The 21,435-nt window shown below is 37.1% G+C and overlaps 3 protein-coding genes across 3 annotated transcripts in view; 2 read left to right on the top strand and 1 right to left on the bottom strand.

Annotated features, from left to right (window-relative positions):
• Positions 1-21,435, bottom strand: part of LOC108608501 (centaurin-gamma-1A) — a 60,463-nt gene that overhangs the window by 23,393 nt on the left and 15,635 nt on the right. The window lies entirely within an intron of this gene.
• Positions 11,591-12,379, top strand: LOC108605286 (maker503). The gene is made up of 2 exons (XM_017994938.2): positions 11,591-11,682; positions 11,737-12,379. Exons 1-2 carry the CDS (start codon positions 11,620-11,622, stop codon positions 12,211-12,213), a joined length of 540 nt encoding a protein of 179 aa, XP_017850427.2. The 5' UTR covers positions 11,591-11,619; the 3' UTR covers positions 12,214-12,379.
• On the top strand, positions 19,007-20,692 carry LOC108601840 (luciferin 4-monooxygenase). The gene is given in 4 exon segments (XM_017989788.2): positions 19,007-19,150; positions 19,211-19,722; positions 19,776-20,186; positions 20,188-20,692. Coding segments are annotated over 4 exon segments (1,572 nt in total).

Consider the following 21,435-nt stretch of genomic DNA (forward strand, 5'->3'; position numbering starts at 1 on the left):
CTTAGTTGCAAGTTTTTGCGCTAGCTCCATTAAAAAGCTGATTGAAATTGCTACAGGCAGACAGACAGCAGCTTTAATTGCTTTAAGTACATAATAATTTCTACAAAGTGGAATGTGATCTCAAAATACTTATGCCGTCTAGTGTATGTAATGTGACTGTAACTGAAGTAAACAAGCAACTGGCGCTCATGTTAAGCCGCTGTTGTGTCTTAGCACGTGCTGCCTACAGCTGCAAGTTTTGCAAACTTTAAGCATTTAAGGTGTAAAGCTTAAGGGATGTGCAGCCGCAGCTTTTGGCAGGTAATTTAATATTTGCACATCCGCTGCAAAAACAGCTAACGGAAGCAGCAACAATTGCAAGCATATAACAAAGTTAAACAAAATTTCGACATTGTATATATGCAGCTTTATTATACTTTCGACTGATTCATTGCATTATTAATGTTTTAGCGTAATATTGCTGTTTATACATTTTATCAACTCTATTTACGTTTCTGATAAGCGCAGTCAACAGGCGCTTTAACAGCGCGCTGTTAAAATTTCCCAAACTCACTTGTAGCTGAGAGCGAGCAGAAGCAGCAGAGAGCGCACGTGAGTGAGTGCGATTGACAGAGCAAAATAAAAGCATACGGAAATCAAAATGCAATAATAAACATTGCCAACGCAATTGTTATTGTAGCTTTTTTTTCTTTCTTCTGCAGAGAGGTAATAACTCGGTTGTTGTTGTTGTTATGCTACTGCTGCTGCTGGCTGCTGACTGCTGATGATGATAATAATGATAATAAGCTTGATGCCCTCCTCTCTCTGCCTCTGTCTCTATCTCTGCGCTACGCCCGCAACAGCAGCAGCAAGCGCTGTCGACTGCAGGCAGCGGTTGTGGTTATTGTTTTTAGTTGGGGTTTCGGTTAGTGGGCCGCTTGGGGCCTGCTGCTGTTTGTGAAATGCAAAATTTACTTCCTATAGAGAGAGAGATACAAATTGAACGGACGTAGCCGCAAGTTGTACATGTGCCACTATATATTATTTGTAGTGTTATTATGCGCAGCTATATAAATCTGTGTTTATGCAATGCTCATAATTTGAATAAGCATAACACGGAAAATGTTTTGCGTGAAATTGTAATCTGATTAAAAAACCAATTGGGGACGCCAATTTTAGGGCTATTCAGCTGTAAATAATAAATTGAACTGCTCAAATGAGAAAGCTTTTTGCACAGATTAGCAGCTGGCACTAATAAAGCTGTAAAGCTGTACTATGGGTATTTATAACTGTACTTAAAGCCTTAAACATGTGTTTTCGCACAGGTCTAGAATTCGAAATTCGTACTATTGCTAGAAATATTCCAAACATGTGCAAATGCAAATAAATTCTTGAGCTACTACTTTATTTTCAGTTTAAATTTATATGAGCTTATCTCAGTTACGTCTAATGCTATAAACTCTAATGGGGTTTGCCAAATGCAAATCAACAGTTTGGCCTTAAATTCAACACAGTTACCGAGTTATGGCTGCAGGGCAATCCGATTGCGGCATTTTAGCGACACGTGAACTGCATTATATGCTCGATAATTTGACACGCTCGCCACACTTATCAGAGCCACACTCCACACCATCCAAATGTAACTGAAGCAGGGACACACTCTGCGACTTAATTAGACGCAAGCGTCTGCAGACATTTCTATGCTAGAGCGAGATAGCAATACATTGCAGCATGCGATTGCAACCTTAAGTTGGAAATTGTCGCGCGTCGTCAGCTTGTTGTTCTTGGGTGGGTGGTTAGGCCATCCCCAGACTGTTACCAAGAAAAACTAGAAAGCAATAAAGTTGGACGCAGTCAACTAATTCATACACTTTGACAAAGCCACTTAGAATAAAATAATGTGGGAGTAAATCAATTTTTTTTTCGATTTTCAAACCAGTTTTATTTAATTTTAGTGGGAGAAGGGAAGAAGCTGTATAAATTGAAGAAAAATAAATAATAGCGTACTGCCTCGGAAGTTGGAGCTGCTTCTTATCAAGTTTTCATGTCTACCTCTTATAGTCTCTGAGTTCTTGTTGCTCATACAGACGCACAGAGCCCAATCGACCCCGTTTGTCTTGCTGCTCAGGGTTGCACCCTGTTACAAGCATTTACACAACTTCATGCTAACCTCTTCCAATTTCTTATAGAAATATCAAAGTGCATTAAAAGTAGTTGGTAAGTCAAAAAACAAAACCGGGTGCGGCTATTTCTTTTGCCTTTATGGAATTTTAATGGAATTTCTAATCAACCTGCCAGCCAGACAACCAAAGGGCGCGTCAACCCTCCACATGGCCTTGCCCAGATTTGCGTTGACGAAATATTGCGTGTTACACACGCTTGGGGTTGGTTGCAAGACGTGTCTGGGTGTCTGGGTGGGTGGTTGCTCAGTCGGTTGCATATTTGCTCAGACATGTGCGACACTTTCGTTTTCAATTGAGCTACTTTTTCTTAGCAAATGATTGTGATAAGCAAACTTAAATGACTTTTGTATCAAAAGTAGTAGCTGCGCTTTTAAGGGTTAAAACGACCCAAGTACTCTTACCACCCTCTCATCGCGGCTAATTATGTGCGCAACTTGACTTGAGGGTGCGCTGCAGTCGACTCTCAAAATCAACCACGACCCCTACTACTAACGACTACTAATAAGTATGTGGAACTCCCCCTAAGCTGGGCAATTCGTTAGCAATTTTAATTGCACACCCATACAAGTTAAACAAATTAGGTTTCCCCGTTGGTCACTTAATACCGAAAGGCGTTGGCTAACCACCAAGCCTGCCACCCAACGCACCACCCTACACGCCCGTTATTTGATACTTTTTAAAGTCCTCTCCCTCTCAATGTTTTTACTGATTTACCGACTCCTGTTGCGCAAATATTTGCAAAGCTTTAATAGTTCATCAAGCTGACTTTGATGACCTCCCTCCCTCAATTTGTCCTATGTGTTACTTTTGACAACTCATTCGTTTGATTTAGTTGAGGCACATTTACTGTTTATTTGATTATTTCGTTGTTGTGCGCGCAATTTCATGTTAACGGAAATTGAAAAAAAAAAAAGAATAGCAAATACTTGAGGGGAGAGCTTGTATTAACAACAAAGAGAAACTTTATGGGTCAGCATCCAATCCAGCACATGACTGCATAGAATATTATAGTAGCACACATGTCTTTGTTGTCTTTACTTCTGGGGCGGAAGAGATGAATCATAAGATATGCCAAAATCGCATATGATGGTGTCTCTGATATTTATAGGCTATGCGTAAATGTTAAGCAGACATTTTATTTATAAAAAATACAAACTCGGTTGGCGCGCTTTATTCTTGAAAACAATCTAGAACTATTATGAAATAAATTCCAGGTATTCAAAATTAATAAATTAAAGTCATTCGTATTCTTTTTGGAACAGACATTCAGCTTTCAATTTATGTTACCTTAAACTATTCTCAACTCAATAGCAAAGTCAAATAATTAAATTGTATAACACAAAATTAAACTTTCAATTTATGTTAACTTAAACATTTCTCAACTCGCAAAAATCCCATTCTTTCACTCTTCTTCTTCCACCAAAAATGTTGCCATTAATAAAATTTTATCTGGTTCAAGATGCGCTAATTTCTTCATAGGCTCCTCTCACTAGAAACTAATTACCAAACCTCATTCGTTATGCTTCATCGGTTCCTATGGCTAATTTCATATTCATAATTTTCATAATTTGCATGGCTCTACGCCAGAAGAAAGAGAAAGAGTTCTACTTTCACCCCAGGTAACAATTACAAGCGCATTAGTTCTCACGCCCAAATGCGCTTACACGTCTCGTCTCTAGGTGAAGTGTATAGGGGGCAAGGGCAACCCTTTTTCGCATAATTAATAATTCATAATTTTGCACAAAATTGCAATTTACAATTTACGTTACTTGGATGGGCCTAAGAAATTCATAAAATATTGCCAGCAATAGATGTCGCAAATTTGTCGTAATGAAGCGTAAAATGTTGCCAGACACATCAAGTAACATAAAATGCATGAAATTGCGAATGGGTAAGATTTTTCACAATGAGAGTTGACATAATTATTAGGGCGCAAGAAAGTGCTGCCCCCACCCCAACCCAACCCGACCCATGCCTAGTTAAACTCCACTTTGTGCTGGAATGTCCACTTACTTAATCAACGCTTCTTCGTCGCCGTCGCCGTCGTTGTCGCTCTCTGGCTGCAGTTTAAATACAAATTGAGTTGATTAATTGAAATGTGCAGAGAGCGGCAGGTGCAGGAGCTGAAGCAATTGTGTGGCCAAAGGGCAAAATTGCAGACGGCAGAAAATCAATAATTTTAATGGGCATGCCCCTCCCTCATTCTCTCTCTCTCTCTCTCTCTCTCATACAGCCTCCAAACACATGCATATAGCGTATAAATTTATATATGTCTGAGTCTGCATGTCAATGCAAATATGTTAAGTACCAAACGGGGCGACCAACTTTACTCCAAAAGGTGGTGTGTAACTGTCTGTGTGTGTGTGTGTGTGTGTGTGTGGGTGACAGCAGCTCCAACTTGGGAGCCCAAAAAACTCCAACTTTTTGTTAGGGCGCAGGCTGCCTTGAGGCTGCTTGGCTCAGCAGTTAAATTCAATTTAATTTTTTAAAATATACAAAAAAAATATGAAAGTGGAAATAAAATTGTCTCTGGAGAGTTATGAAGCGGCAAATGCTCTTACATTAAATAAGCATATATAATATTCAAAGCTAAAAAAAAATTCTTTGTATTGCAAAATAAAAGAGTTTTTATTTATCTAAAATAAAAACACTGCAAAGTTTCTTCAAAGAAATCAAACGCTACTTAGTGGTAATGACCTATGAATTCAAACTATGGATGTATAAAAAGATTCGAAAACTATTGAAAACGGCTCATTAGAAATCTCTTATAGCGTAATTATACCCTAGACTTATTTTTATAAATTGCCACAAATTATTTACTTATTAATATTGTAAATAAAACATATATATGCTATATAGAATAATATATATAATATACAAAAATTGGTTAACTAAATGATTTGTTAAGATTCATTTGTTGTGAAATTTGAACAAAATATATAATTCTATCTAATATATATATTTATATATATAGAGATCGGCGGCAATTGATATGTACAGTGAGTGCTAAAAATAATTATAAATACATTTTCCGATGTCTAGAATTGGAGTTGTATATACTACTATTATTATTATATATATCGAAAACATTTTATGAGGCAATGCCATATATTTTTATAAACTTAAATTTTGCTTCATCTATTTAGCAGCATATCCTTCAACTTGGATGGAGAGTATCCTCTTGTGTTACAGATTTTCTTTTGCCACTTTTAAATGGCTCTTGACTCGCGGCTAGTAGACGCTATAAATTGCTTGAAAGCTTGAAATATAATTATAGCGAGGCGTATAATTTGCTTTTTTTAGCTGCTTGCTGCTTGTTGCAACAATTAAATTATATGTATTTATTTTAAATTTATATGCAAACACAATTACACGGCTGTAAGTCCAAGAGCACAACTGACGCAAATTCAGTTCTCTATGTGCCACACACAGGGTCAGTGTGGGGGGCATGGGGGCAGCCCTTGAGTGTGCTTATTTAAATTGTTTATACACATTTTGTAAAAATAAGCAGCGATGGGCAATTGTTGTCGATGGATTTGTGGGCAATTTTATAATTATGCAAGCTCGCAACGATGACATATCACATGCTAAAATTAGAAATGCTCAAATGTTCAGCTGGGCAATTGATCTCGACCAAGTGATAATTGAATTTTAGCCAATTAAAGCTGCTTGGAAAATCTTTTAAAACTCTATTTGGGTCAACTCGTTTAGACAGTTGTTGTATCTCATGAGTTTTGTTACCTTTTGTTGGCAAGTTGTAATAAATATTTTATTTTTTAGGGTTGCGCTTGCTTGAGTAATCTCTGAGGTCAAAGGTTAGCTAAGAAATAAGTTGAGGCATAAAAATGAAAATGTTGCCGTTTTTTGCGCAATTATTTTTTTGTTCCAAGGGGTGTAACTGCAAATGCGTTGTTACAATTTCTTGGGTTGGTTTTCAGTTTTTTATGTTCTTTTCTAATCTTAAATGGCGTGCAAAATGTCAGATTGTCAAACGAATTTTGACATTTTTGTTGCCAATTTATGTTAAGACACTTTATGTGGTGTTGTGCCAGTCCTGTGAAGTTTTTACGATCGCATTACCAAAAGATTAACAGACATCGATGCTTGTTTCCCAAGAGAAACTACAAATTACAAATTGCTGATGTAAGTGCAGCAATTGCCATAAAAATCAATTAATGTCAGTCGAAGTAAAAGTTATGGCTAAAACAAACTCTTGAGTCAGCAAATTTTGAATGATATCAGACACGCAGCAGCATTAATTAATTGCATAAATAATATACTTAGCCTTAGTCTTAGTCATTGCAGCTGACTCATTGTTGATGTAATCAGACTCACCTGCAAGCAAATAGAAGAAACAAAGATTTTTATTAGAGAGGCCACAAATAACGCTACGCTATAATTAATTTAAAATGATTTTTCAATTGAAAATATATGCAACCTAAATCAACAGCACAAATATGCGCACAAATTTGAAAAGAATTCATGTGAAAATTCGCGCAAATTTTTGCAGCCAAAATTAGCTCAACTAAAGAAATTTGTTTGCCTAAATCAATCAAGTAGGTAAAGAGGGGTGGCTGGCTGGCACGAATATTTCAATGTCAAGTCAGTGGGACAGACATATGCCTATAACGCTGGCATTAATCTTGCGGCTAGCACTAAGGATTTTACGCAAGGACGACGCATAAGATTGCCGCGCATTGAACATTGGGACCACTGATAAGGATATGCGATATGGGCATTAAGCAATTAAAAAACCGAACCCAAGTACAACAAAATGATATTAAAAAGTGAATGCAACCCCCGCGTGGCAAGCGGACGCGCTATGTTGCACACCAAGCTGACGCGTGTCCTGCTCGCTGTGTCCTGTTTGCATTCTAATATAATTGTGGTTTTCAATGACAAATCGCTGGAAATTAACTAATTATATTAGTGTAGCCCTCGCCGCATAAAAAAGGCATAATTAAAATAATTGAAATAGCTCAAAAATAAAATTCCAAAAAAAGAGAGCGACAACTGTTGGGACAATTAAACAATCAAGTTTATACGGCATTCAAAAATTGAATTGAATATATTTTTTGTATAAAAAAAAAAGTGAAACGGGTTAGCTGCAACCCCCGCGACAGATTTGTGCTGTGTCCTATTGCAGGACACGATTCACTTCATTAGCAAATAAAATAATGCTGCCACTGCATTGCGAGTTACTCAAGTGTGCTCATTAAGGGGAGTTAGACAGCTCGCCGGCAAATAAAAAAAAACTAGACCGAAGGGGTTGTCTGTCCAGTTGGCTATGCCAGTCACGTTTTAGCTTATCCCATCCTTCGGGGCACAACATCAGATAAATACAAAGCTCATATCTAGATTGTTGTAAACATTACCACACAGTTATGAAATGCCATTTAGCGGTCGCCCAAGCAGCATCCTGTACTTTTCTATTTCCATGCCAATGTTTACATTAAACGGCACCTACTTCAACGATATTTATTTGTTGGGTGGTTGGCTATGCTTACATCATATTCGACTAGAGCAGCAGCAGCTGCTGCTGCTGCTGGATTAAAGTCCACTTTGATGCGTGATGGGTTAGTGTCAGTGAAAGTGATGAAAAAATGGAATGGAAAATGTTATTTCGGTTATTACAGCTGCCGCTTGACCAGAAAACCAGAGCAAAGGACCAAGGACCAGGCACACGCTTCTGGCGTCAGCCAACTGCAGTCCAAATGGAAATTATGCAAACCAATTGAACCAACGCAAAAGGTGGAGCGAACGAAAGAGAGGGGAGGGGGAGAGACTTCTCGCTTAATGGCATCAGCATTATAATTGAAATTCATAACGCTCTCGTCATAAGACTGAATTCTACACAGTATAATAGCAATTGTTGTTGTTGTTGTTACAAGCAATGGCTGCTGTAGTTAATACGCTTTGCGATTATTGAGATACGCTTGTTGTACTATAAGCCTAGTCAATATAGAGATTTATATAGCTTTGTATGCAAAGGAGATAAATAGAATCGATAAAGAGCACAAAACACGTTACAAATTATTGAAGCTGTCGTGTTTTAAATAATATTTATATTAATTAGAGCTCATAAGTTAAATAATATATTAGTAAATAGTCATCAAGTTTATATAACACAGATAAATTTATAATTGTTACTTTTATAATACAAATTAGTTTGGCAAAATATCCCAAATTTTATGTTTTTGATTTTGAATTCAACTAAATTTTATACCCTTTTCTATAAAATGCTAAATCGATTAAGCTTAAGTCAATTTTAGTATGTAACTTATTTTTATTCGATATACAAGTTTACTTTTGGCACAATTATTCAAGGATGTCCCAGAATTTCAAATAAAATTTAAAGTAACTCAAAAACACCTTCGAGCTGGTTTAAGGTAAAACATATTACACTTTTAAAGGCAAGAAATACATTTTCAGACATTTTATGTGAATGGTAGACGTAACTAAATGGGCGAACAAGAAATCTCTGTATATTTTGTGCCTCCTACAATTCGGCTTGAGAGATCTCAAATATCTCGAGATTAATGCACATCTGATTTGGTTTCTTTATATCAAATACTTTATATCAAATACTACAATTATCTAAGTTTATATTTTTATATTTGCATGGCTGTAAAAGCAAATGCTTTTCCTTTTTTTATTAAAAATTCAAACAACTAAATCGCATAAGAGTTTGCGAAATTAAATATTTATTTAATCAGAAGTGCCATAGAAATCTTTTCCGACTTCACTTCAATTTTATTCCGCTGAGCCACAAACCGCTGGCGTTTGATGGTGTCGCGCATTAAATTATTCAAAGCTTTGTGGCATCGCGGAAATTTCATCGGAATTCTATTTCACTTGCGATTTCTATGCTCACTCTAAATGTCGTATGAAAATATACATGTATTTATTAAAGTAAGCCTGTTGCTTGAAAGAGAAAATGCCTGTTTCAAATTTGAATACATTTTTGCTTGCAATAACCCGTGGCAAAAAATCTTCACAGTTTTCAATTTTTCTACAAATTTGTCATCTCTAAGTGCATGGGCTATATAAGGGATACAGACTGTTGTAAAATCTAATTGAATGCCAGATTATGCTCTATAGAAAAAGCTACGCAACTGTACCAAATATTTATTATTTCGATTAGTAAGTACTTAATGCAAAGATCAATGCAATGTGCCTGATCTATTTTGAAAAGGTCCAATGCAATTGATTTAAATCATTTGAATACATGTACCCAAGCTGACAAATGACGCGCTGACTAATGACATTAGAGTTTGATAACCATTAAGAGCTGAAGCCTGTCATAGCACTCAACGGTCAGTTGAGACATCAATCAAATGCAGGGTAGCTGGCTCGCTGCCCCTAACTCTAGTTAGCTGGGCCCGCGGAAAGCTTAAAAAGTCGCTCAGCCAGGAGCGAATTTAGTTAAAGGCAAGCTGAATGATTGACCAGGGGTCAAATGCAGGCGCCGGCAGTGCGTTGGGGGGTGTACAGGGGGGGAGTTTGCAACCCTTGAAATGCACTTTGTGGCACGGTCATTTAAACTGTCTGCGCTTGCGCGTCGCTGACAAAAATCCTGCGCACAGGATATGCAACACACGCGAGCGCACAAGGACTAGAGTTCATTAAAAATGCTCGCTCGCGTTGTAATGAGCAAAATGCAGTGTAATGAAATTAAAGTGAACACACACGCGACTAAATAAATGCAGGACATAAAGACTGCCCGCTGCTTAGAGGGAGAGAGAATAGAGAGATAGAGAGAGCGAGCGAGTGAGCGAGAGGCAGAGAGGGAGGGTAACTTACCCTGTCAAGTGCCGCGCTATTTTGGCTGCACCTTGACTTTATTATTATTATTTTTTGCACTACATTTTTTTGCCATTTTCTCATTTCGTTGTTGTTGCCCGCATAATTGGCTAAGCATAAGTGCAGTCATTAGCGCTAGTTTGTTCAGCATTCATTGTTTGATCTATGCAAAATATTTCACGTACGTGCCTGCATTTGAGCATAGAGAATTTTGACAAGCTTAGGCACAATCAAAGTGTCAAATAAATATGTCAAGTTTATGTTTTTTTTTGTTCACACTGAACGCCACACTAATCTGTCAACAAAAGGTGAAGCTGCTGTACTCGCTTTTGTGGCATATCCTGTTTCCTGCATTTGGTCATTACAACGCCAAGGGGTTGCTAACTAACTGACTGACTGAATGTCTAGCTGACTGACTGACTAACTGACTTACTGACCGCTTCCATACAAAAGCCTCTGGCCCCGAGCCGGCTGTCATAATTAAAATATGACGCGTGTCCAGCTCTCGTCCTGTGTCCTGCAGCCGCACAGAAACAATTGCACCGCGGGCAGCAGCAGCAGGAGCAGCCCCGTTCGGTAGGCGTACAGTTATAGTTTGTGCCTCCATTTGACACGCAACATGCAACATGCCACACTTTATAGCCAGCTGAATTCCTTTGCCTTGGCCGCACATGTGTTGCCACGCAAGGATCTATGTACCGGTCATTGTCCTGCCAAGCATTCGCCAATTAAACAGCACAATTTACTCAAATCACATGCGAAATATTCAAGCTACAGCTAAATTGCTTCTTGGAAATCGCTTTACATCTTTATAGACATTGCGTGCAATAAAAGAAAATTTGCTGTGAAGCAATTTCAAATTAAGAAAATAGAATTATTAAGAATTTAAGAAAAGACAAAATGAGTCGTATGTTTTAATAAGCGTTTAATAAAGTTGCATATAACATTTTTATTGATACTTTTTTTGATTCATAGATTAGCTCTTGCTCCATGCATGATTTTCAATAAAAATTTTGTTAAATTTCAACTAAAAAAGGGTTTAGCATTCCGGTTAAAATATGTTATTTTTAGCGATCGAAAAAAATTTTAAAATTGCAAAAAATTATGTATTATTTTAATACCAGAAAATGTTTATTCTTTTTCTAATATGCCGTCTCTCCCGTCTCTCTTCCCGCATAAAATTTTTTATTTTTCATACAAAGTACTTTATTAAATTGTTAATTAGAAATAATTGAAAATTAGCTCTCATATAATCTCACATAATCCCCGCATAATCTCACATAATTAGTAAAGTAATTAAAGAGCTACTGCAAAATTTGGTAAATAAATTAATTAAACTTTAAAGTTTAATCTGTATCTATTTTTCAATTTCAAGGCACTTGGTATTCAAATAAAAGTAAAGCCCGTTTAAGTTAGCTCAAATTTCAACTATAAAAACATTTTATATAATTTAAACTATTGTAATTGGAATATTTGTTGACAAAAATTCAATAAAGACGATGTCGATTTTTTTTAAACCTAATAGCTTTGATATCTTTTTCTTTTTGCCAGCGCCAACTTTGGTGCCTAATATTTTGACATTTAGCAAGTATCATTCAGTTTATTTAACTAATTAGTAGGCTTTTCAAAAAACGTTTTCAAAGAGTGAACAACAATGTCGAGAACAGTGAGAAAATTTGCAAAAAGGAACACGCACCTGCGTAAGAGACAAACTCAGGTAAGATTTAAATATAAATGAATGAAAACTTGAGTTTTTGATTTGTTATAATAGGATGCGTATCTGCTGATCTGTACGGAATGTTTCAGTCTGTATCCGCCGCGTTACTTTAGCGGACAGTTCGCAGTGTTTCGCATGTGTCGTCCGTGCCAGCGAAAGAATGTCGAACTGTGTAGCTATTTAGAGAAGTATGTGTATGAACCGTTGAGAGAAAAGCGCTGGGAGCCATTCCAAGTGCGACTGGATAGGCTGGCGAGCAAGTGCGAGCAGCTGGAGAATGAACTGAAGGATTACAAGCGCAAATACTGCGAACCGGAGTCGACTGCGGAGATAATGATTGATGACAAAGTGGAGGAAATGCTGGACGAGCTGTTGGATAAATGTGCTGAGCTCGAAAGCGAACGATGGAACGCCAGGCGACCCACTAGAAAAATGAGTCAGGATGATTTCAATCAGCGCATGTTCGAGTTGTATAACAAAAATACAAAGCAAACTGATGCTGAAGTGCTGGAATCTCAGCTCAACTCCTAAAGCAACTATCAAGCCAACTGACAATGTATTTGCAATGGAGCCAAGTTCCAAAGCTGAGGAGCATATGCGCGCCTAGATGCGGGAGCCCAAACTCCAAGTCCAAGTAGTGTGAGTGCCACAGGGCAGAGCAATCTCCATTTCAGTTAGCAATGCAGTATATGTGATATCATAGCCACAATAAATCGTTTCACTTTCATTTTATTCATTCACACTTATTCACATTTACTATGAAAATCTCTTAGTTATTAGCTTATTGATTAAGCTTATATAATATTTAAATTGTCTTGATCGTAAGTAAGCATTTAAGCATATTTATTCAAATTAGTTATTTTGCTAACTGCACAGTTCACTGTCTGCCTAATCGTCAAAGGTCCATGTATGAAGCTTTTTATGGAATTTAAATTATAAATCAATGACTAGCTTTAATGCCACAAACTCAATTTTACATTTTCGTTTATTTCTAATATCTAAACGTTTCATTTGACAATTTACAAGTTTTATATTTGTATTATTTATTATAAATTCATATATTTAATGTTAGAGCTCAAAGTCTCTTCCAGAATTTCGCAAGCCAGGAATCCATCAGAGCTAACATATTCGCTTTTCTCGTAAAGATCTTGAATTCTTAAACGTTACGGCAATCAATCGACATCAACTGCAACAATTTTCAACAGCTGTGATATTCTATGAATTTGCTGGCAAGCCTCTCGTAAATCAAAATAAAACGCCCGCTCCAAATTGCGACTTTATGTCTGGCTGTGTGTGTGAAAGGATCCCACTCATTTAAGCTAATTTGTCTGGACGTCAGAGTCTATGACAGGCAGTTGAGAGTTAGGAGCTGTTGGTTATTGTTAGCTGCTTGCATTGAATGGGCGACAGCTTTGGAAAAACAAAACCGCCGACCCACTTTCTTATACAATGACAGGCGGCAGGACATGCATAGGGATAAACTGCAACTGCAACACTGCAGGCCCATCAATGTAGAGCAAGAAAACTCATTTAGTTTAGCTGCTGTTGATGCTGCTGCTGCTGCTGCTGCTGTCTGAGGCGCTTCTCTATCCTTTTAATGCAGTAAATGGGAGCAAAGCAGCGCCTACTGCTGTGTGTGTCCTGTCGGGACTCGTGAAATGATGCGCAAACAAGCGGCGCAGCGCAGCCCGCAATTTCTCATTTTGAGACAACATTTCATCAAACTAGGTTGAACATGGGCTTCCAAAGAAAAAACCGTTGTAAGCGCATTGTTGCCACACTGATAGATTGCCGTAGGAGCAGCAGCAACAACAACAACACAAGAAAAATATTAAACAAGCCTATGTATACGCAGGTGTTGGCCTCATTGTGTGCCACTGCGAAATCCTTTTAGCTCTGGCACAAACCAAACGTTGACAGGCAACTAATTGCTTGCGAAAGCAACTGCTAAAAGGATTTCTCCAAAGGGATCAACGGACCAAACAGACCAAAAATGGCCAATGGAATTTCCACAGATTGGCAAACAAGTCCAATGAATGTCTAGCCGGCAGGTAAAAGGCACGACAGATAATAAATCCACAACTGGCATTCAGTCAATGTCACTGCAAAGCCAGACGAAATACATAAAAAGGGCAAACAACAATATGTTGCAAAAAAAAAAGTTGTAAAAACTATCGATTATATTAAAGTTCAAGTTACTATAGAGTATAATCAACTATTGCAAGAGCTTTGCTTATGTTGCTATAAGAGCAACCAGGCACATCAAGTCATTAATATTGTAATACAACACTGAAAAGATATTGATTATATCGATAACATTAAAATAAATATTGAAGCTAATTCAGAGTATAGTCAACTAATGAGTTCATAGAAATCGCAGGCATAACAAAATATTATAATTGCTATTTAATAATGTAAATATATCGATAATATTTGATGAGCTCTAACTAAAGGCACCTATATAATTTTCTAAGCTTTATTATTGTATATTATCTCATTTGTCTGTGATTATGGTATGCATGCCTTATAATCTCTTGCAATAATACTTAACATATATCGATTATATAGATAACATATTATGAACTTTTTAATTTGTAACTGTGAAGACTTATATACTTACTAAATAATCGATTCATATAGACCAGTCAAATCTAAGAATATTCCATAGTATCGATATCTTATTTTATAAGCTATGCTGATTTCTCAATGTATAACTGCCAATTAAAGCTAATTTTAAGCAAACTGTATTGGATGTATTCATGCATTAGATAAGATGTAGGATATACGATTCTCTGTGATCCTGTTAATTTTTGTTCAAAGAGCACGCCTCAAGATTAATTACTTGTGCCAAACTTTTGCCAGCCTACGACAACAATTTCATGCCCAAAATCTCATAATAACCTTAGCTCAAAAACTATTCACACACACGCACGCAAGCTAATCCAAAACGAAGTAAAATTTTGCAACCCACAACAACAAAAGCAAACACAACATGGCAAACTGCAAATTCTGTTTGGCCTTTGGCAACAGTGACAGCAAACTAGACCCAAGAAAACGCAACAACTACATGCGTGTCACTCAAATAACAAATACGTAAATAGTTAATCCTTTCGCTGCATAAAATTGCGAAAATAAAAAACCGACCGAAGACACAGTGTGCGGCACAAAGGATGCCGAAAGGATACGGAACAAGCCTGTGAATTTGTCAAAGAGTTGTGCAAACAACGCAGGCGAAAAAAAAGGAAGCAAGCAAATTGCAAACTGAACGCAGCACAAGAACAAATCGAATGCAATCAAAATTAAAGCGCTTTAGCTGTGACAACAGCGAAGGCAAAACAATTGCAGGCAATCCTTTAAGGATTTCTGTTTTTTGCGCGCACAATGCTCTAACCCTGCGCTACGAAATGTCCTGCCGGCAATTTAAGCGAATTAAAGCAAAGTTTCCTGCATTTTATATATTGATTTAGGTTGAAGCGCCTGCTGTGCCGCAACGAAAATAAGAACCTACAAAAAAGAAGCTGAAAAACAGAGCAGAACGCGATATGTGCACACAACACAAACAAAAACAAAAACTACGACACTCGAAGCGTTTAACTTTGGCTTAAGTGTTTGTTGCCAGGACGTGCCAGGACGACGAAGACGCTGCCGCTTAACCCTTTGCACACAGTCGAAAATTCCCTTCAAAGTGTCATCAACACTTGTGCGGCGGCTGCTTAAGGGTTGCCCACGGCAACCAAAAAATGTGTCCTGTAGGCACCAAATGTGTCCGCTTAAGTGCTAATAATTGTGCTACCTCGCACAGTTGGACGTCCTCCTGTCGCACCAAAAACACAAAAACAAAAACAACAACTTCAAGTTCAAGTTTGAGAAATGCCTGCAGCATAGCTACGCTACCTTATATTTTAAACTGAGAACCTGCCTGCGGGATATATGCAAAACGTTTTGCATTTCGGGCTTCCAGGTTAGAGGAATAAACATATCTACTCCTCCCAGGCAATTTTAATGCATTTAAAGGCGTAGCCGTGCTGATATGCCCCACAGGCTTTTTTCAAATTTACCAAGCGCATTTCTCCTTTTCTTTCTAATTTGTGGTTCAATGCGGAAATAGGTAAATAATGTAAGCGTACCTGACAATTAAGCTTGGGATAATTAAATACGAAAATTTCATAAAGTAAATAAAAAAAATCTGTATATATTAAAAATTATTTATTTTTATTACTCAGTTTAAGAAAAGTAATTACTTAGCCTGAAACTCACACACACATTTAACTGCTTACGCGTACAGCACTTAAATTGTTTTTTCGATTAACGAAGGAAACAAACGAAACAAACTTGATTTGCTACGGAAATAGGAGTATCTATATACAAAGTTTGATTTCTCTAGCACTTATAGCCACTGTGTTCTTGTAGCTCATACAGACAGATAGACGAATAAACATGGCTTATCCAACTCAGTTTGTCTTGCTTACACTGCGATCTGCTACGCCTATTTCTGTCTGATACATAAATTTGCACTACTACATGATATTTTTTCTATTTTGTTTATTTATAAAATGCAACATTTAAATTTTTAATACTAAAACAGAAATTTACGTAGGAAAGGCCTTCAAATATTTTGTTCTTCATGTAATTCTTCAAGTTTTCATTATATTTTCCACATATGTTAACAAATCTGCATACACAATTATAAAATTGGCAAAAAATTTGCAAACTAATGATATTGCATGCATGATTAATGAATCGTAAAGTGTGAACTCTATTGGCAGCAAGTTCAAACCATTGATTGAGTGTAAGGGTATACACATTAATGATTTACCCCCAGGACATGTTGGACATGTTGCGGTTTAGGATGCTGGGGGCACTTCATTGATTACTTGCAAAAATGAAAAGAGTAGTGAAAGGAAATTGATCATTAGCAGTGAATGCTGGCAGCTCGAGATCGCTCTCTCTCCCTAGGGCATGATTAATGACCTGGCGAGAGCTACAGGACATGTGTGCGCATGTGTGTTGCACTCAAGTGCAACAAGCAGCAAGAGCCACTGAACCGTTACAAATAAATCAGAGCCCAGAGCCAGAGCAACTATTACAATATATGAATTTTTTGTTCAACCGCAAATTGATGGAATTTTGATGACATCACAAATGACAATGCTTATAGTAGATAGCGCACTTTTTTATGTACAGTTACTTTTCTACTATCTTTTTTTTCTTTTTATTTTTTATGTGGGGTTCTTTATCAATGTGCTCTCATCTAGGAAATTAGTTTCACATTGATCTCATTCACTTTTCTTATGATTTATATCGTAAGTGCGTGGACAATTGTGTTCGAGATACAAGCAGATCGATTACAGCGTCTTTTGTCTCTATTGTTGTTGTTGTCTGGCCTCAGAAACAAAGTCTTAAACGGATCAGATATGGTTTGTAACAATCATATGAAACTGCTTAAAGTTCATTCAAGCACAACGCATATTCCAGTTGATTGAAAGCCACAGACAAATTGTTGACAGTAATGGGATCAGAAAGTAGTTAAAATATATAAAAAAAAAAAATTCTCTTGGGTTAATGAAAAATTTAGTACATACTTTAATATTCTATATACAATTTTTTGTCTCTTTTGTATCATTACTTTACTTAATCCTATGCAATATTTAAATGATTCATTTTTTGATCTATAAAGTCGGAGTATAGATTTACTCACATCAAACTTATTCAACTATAAAATTATATCCGCTTCTATAGCACAATAATTTCTTTATTCTCAGCTAATTAAATCAGGAATAATCAATAAATCTGTACCCAAAATATGCCAAACTCATGCTCAGTTCATTATATGCCTTATAGATGACAATCTACAGCGACTTCTCAGCCGTGTGTGTGACAACAAACATGAAAAATCTCTTTGAGTAAATCTGCAGACATGAAAGCTAAGCCTAAAGCAACTTTAATTACGCGTAATTATTCAAGCGTATATGACTGACTGACAGTCACAGGATAACACTAGCGAGGGGGGTCTGTCTTGCTGGCGTGTTACAAATCCAGGATTAAACATATGTAGATCAAAGCCAGGGGACTCTCATTTTTTTCCTTCACTACACATTACATTTTTTTTCATTTTTTTTTTGTAGAGTTTGCAGCTTGAGCAACCACAAGCAAACATTGTGCAAGGACAATGCTGCTGTATGCCAGCAGCAGCATCCTTATGAGATTAAAAATGCAAATCAGCTAAAAGGCAGGCCGCAATAGCAAGGAAAATATGATGATCTTCAAAGACACTGCTGCCATGACATGGCAGTTGAGGAAAATTGTAATTGTTGTCTGTCAGTCTTTCCTCCTCCCTGCCAGTCTGTCTGCCTGTCTGTCTATATGGTGTGTGTGTCTGTGCCTGTGTAGTTCGCCCAAAAACATGACAGCTTCATGCAGCAGAAGCAGCAGCAGCAGCTGCACATGCGCCCTTGGACATCTAAGCTGCTGCTCTTGGTGTTGGTGTTGTTGTCTTGGCGGTTTCTCGCTTTTTGCATTGATTTTCAAAAATATTTTACATTTATTATAGTTTTTTTGGCGCTGGCTTCTAGGGAAATATGCATTTTTTACAGCCGCTTGCATGATTTGACATAATTTTGATGAATTGAGTTGAGTTGGGTTTGGTTCATGGGATTTCTCTGGGGTTTTAGTAGAGGGTTTGTGTTGTTGTTACCGCTGACAGGCGGTAATAACTTTATTTCCATAATGCTTGCATGATATAAATATTACGAAAGTTACAAAATGGCTAAATAAGTCGAAAACCGAAAATTTTAATAAGTGTGAGTTTATTGTTAAGTGTGAGTTTGCGTTAAAATTTAAAAATTACACACATATTAATGTTAATCTTTAACTTGAGCAAAGAAAAATAAATATCATACATAACTATGAATTTTAATGTACATTGTTACTATAGGGTAGCTTTTTGATTTTAAATGAGCAAATAAAGAAAAATATTTTGCATAGATGACAAATGATTCATCATTATCACATAATTTTCTAAAATGTTAACTGAACTAAAACGCAACTAGACCTAATTACATTTTACTGAATCCTTATCTTAAATCTATGAACTGAAATCTCAAAGCTGTGAACCCAAACTAAAATCTAAACGCTCAATAAACCGAAAGCTTTTCCGTCACTTGTCTTGTCTTTAAGACAAATGCGATAAGATTATATTAAATACTTCATAAGTTGCACTGTCATTATTATTTGATAGGTTTGTTTTATTGGATTCGACTTATATATAAGGCAAATATAATCGTGTTCTAGCACCATTTGTAAAGAAGTTCTGTTTGAATTCACAATGACGTTCAAGCCTGAGTACACCTACGATGCGGACAATAAAATTTGGAGCGGACCTCAACCAAAATATCTTTTTGCAGCGGACTTATCCGTTGGTGAAATTATATATCATGAGATGCGACGACACCCCAAGCTAATAGCTCAAGTGAGTTTCTTTTCGCTTAGTTGATTTATAGATAAAGAGAATCTCTGGTAACCCACATAGATCTCGCCAACGGAAAACACTATCTTAACCAGAGAGGAGTTACATTTGAATTCGGTGCGCGTGGCAAGTTATATGAGGCAGTTGGGCTTGGTACAAACAGACATTGTTGGAATTATCGGAAGGAACACAACGCATATGTGCGCTGTAGTCTACGGATGTTTCTTCAATGGCATTGCTTTTCACTCACTCAACATATCGTATGAGCAGGAGAACATCGAAAAGCTTTTCAATATCACCAAACCTCGTCTGATTTTCTGCGATGGTGATGAGTACGATAAGGTGAAATCAGCGACAGCGACGTGGAATGTCCGCATTGTAACAATGCGCAATCATCAAAGTGGCGCAATAAGCATTGAGGAGATTCTAAAAACTCCAATCGAGCCGAACTTTGAACCTGTGCGCCTTGAACAGGGCAACGATCAAACTTTGGCTATTCTCTGCTCATCAGGCACTACAGGACTTCCAAAGGCGGTGACCATTCCAAACAGTAGCCAATATTATAATTACTACACGTAAGTTACAATGGTTTTATCAGAAATGATCACTTGCATATTTTTTTTCTTAGGAAACTTACTACTGATGACGTTCAGTTTACTCAAAGTACTCTGGATTGGGCTTCAGGTCTGATAACAACGATTTTATCAGGAGTGTACAGCACGACACGTATTATCGTCGATACTCCCTTTGATCCTGCATACTTTTTGCGAATTGTTGAGAAGTACAAAATTACATGGGTGGTTCAGACTCCTTCACATTTGGCAATGATCACAAACTGCTCCGAGTTTCCAGCTGCTAATTTGCAAAGCATCCAATGTTATTTGTATGGAGGAGGTGGCTGTTCAATACAAGTGCAGCACTGCATGCGAAATCAGCTGGGTCGGAACTGCTTACATCTTGGATATGGTTGCACAGAGGCAGGATCAGTTGCAGTCAATTGGAATTTTGATGAGAAGCCTAATTCCTGTGGTCGTCTTACTCATCGGACCAAACCAAATGGGTGAAATTTGCGCTAATAACGGTCAGTACTGGGCTGGCTACTACAACAATCCAGAGGAGTCGCGTAATATTCGCGACGCGGACCTGTGGTTTCACACCGGCGACTTGGGCTACATAGATGACGATGGCTTTCTCTTCATTGTGGAGCGAAAGAAGGATATGCTTAAGTATCAGAATATCATGTACTATCCGCATGAGATCGAAGAGGTTATTAACCAAATGCCTGGCGTGTCTGAAGTTTGTGTCTTCGGAGTGTGGAATCAATTGTGTGGCGATGAAGCTGCTGCTGCTGTAGTCAAGAAGCACGGGGCTGACATTACAGCAGAGGATGTTGAGAAGTATGTAAAGGAGCATATTAGCGCAACATACAAACATTTGCATGGCGGTGCCATGATAATGGATGAACTGCAGCATAGCGCCAATGGCAAGACGAACCGCATTGCCACAAAGGCGTATTTCCTCAAGATTAAGGGAATTAAGGAATAATCGAAATTTTTATAAATATATCTATAAGTAAATATGTACTTCATTGAATAATATTTTTCAATGTCTGAACTGTTAATAATATTGGTATAAAGGCTAACAAAGAAGCTGTAAAATACTGAGAGAGAAAAGAATATGTTCGCGCCATGTATAAATCAAAGTTTTCTAACTGAATAGTCATCATTGCACTAGAGCAGAGTTCATTAATTTTATACATTTTCATATTGTAATTTTCTTTATCTTATTCTCTGTCACTCATATTAATAAGAAATATGAATTGAAACATTGCGACATTACTCGTTGAGTAGTTGTCAAATGAACGTAGAATTAAAGCAAAAGGACGGAAAGTTATATTTGTTATTGCTCACAAATAATAATCAGGGTATAAGATTTGTAAAATTGCACAGTTAGCAAAAAATAAGTAATAGTTATTGAACCGTATATACACTTATAACAATACTAATTTTATATTTAGTTTTTTTTTCTATATATTCTATTTTTCTTGATTTATTTGCCATTACGTTAAGTACATAAGATCCAAACAAATGATACTAATTAAACAACAGATTAACAAAACATTCACAACAATTCGATGACAATTGCAATGTCCGGGTCGGGACTTAGGGCTCTTTAACCCAATTGCAAATGCCCAGATGCTCTACTCAGCAGACAATGGCGCCTAAAGGGTTAAAGGTGTAAACATTTGACAAAAGTGTCACAGCAGAAATCCACAGTTGGATTTCTAA

Source organism: Drosophila busckii, chromosome 2L, assembly GCF_011750605.1.
Source record: "Drosophila busckii strain San Diego stock center, stock number 13000-0081.31 chromosome 2L, ASM1175060v1, whole genome shotgun sequence".
Taxonomy (NCBI): Eukaryota; Metazoa; Arthropoda; class Insecta; order Diptera; family Drosophilidae; genus Drosophila; species Drosophila busckii.

Excerpts from the sequence above, each read along its gene's own strand:
- LOC108605286 (XM_017994938.2), top strand. The coding sequence starts at position 11,620 with ATGTCGAGAACAGTGAGAAAATTTGCAAAAAGGAACACGCACCTGCGT. Across the intron at positions 11,683-11,736 it reads TGCGTAAGAGACAAACTCAG|GATGCGTATCTGCTGATCTG; the intron begins GTAAGATTTAAA and ends TTGTTATAATAG.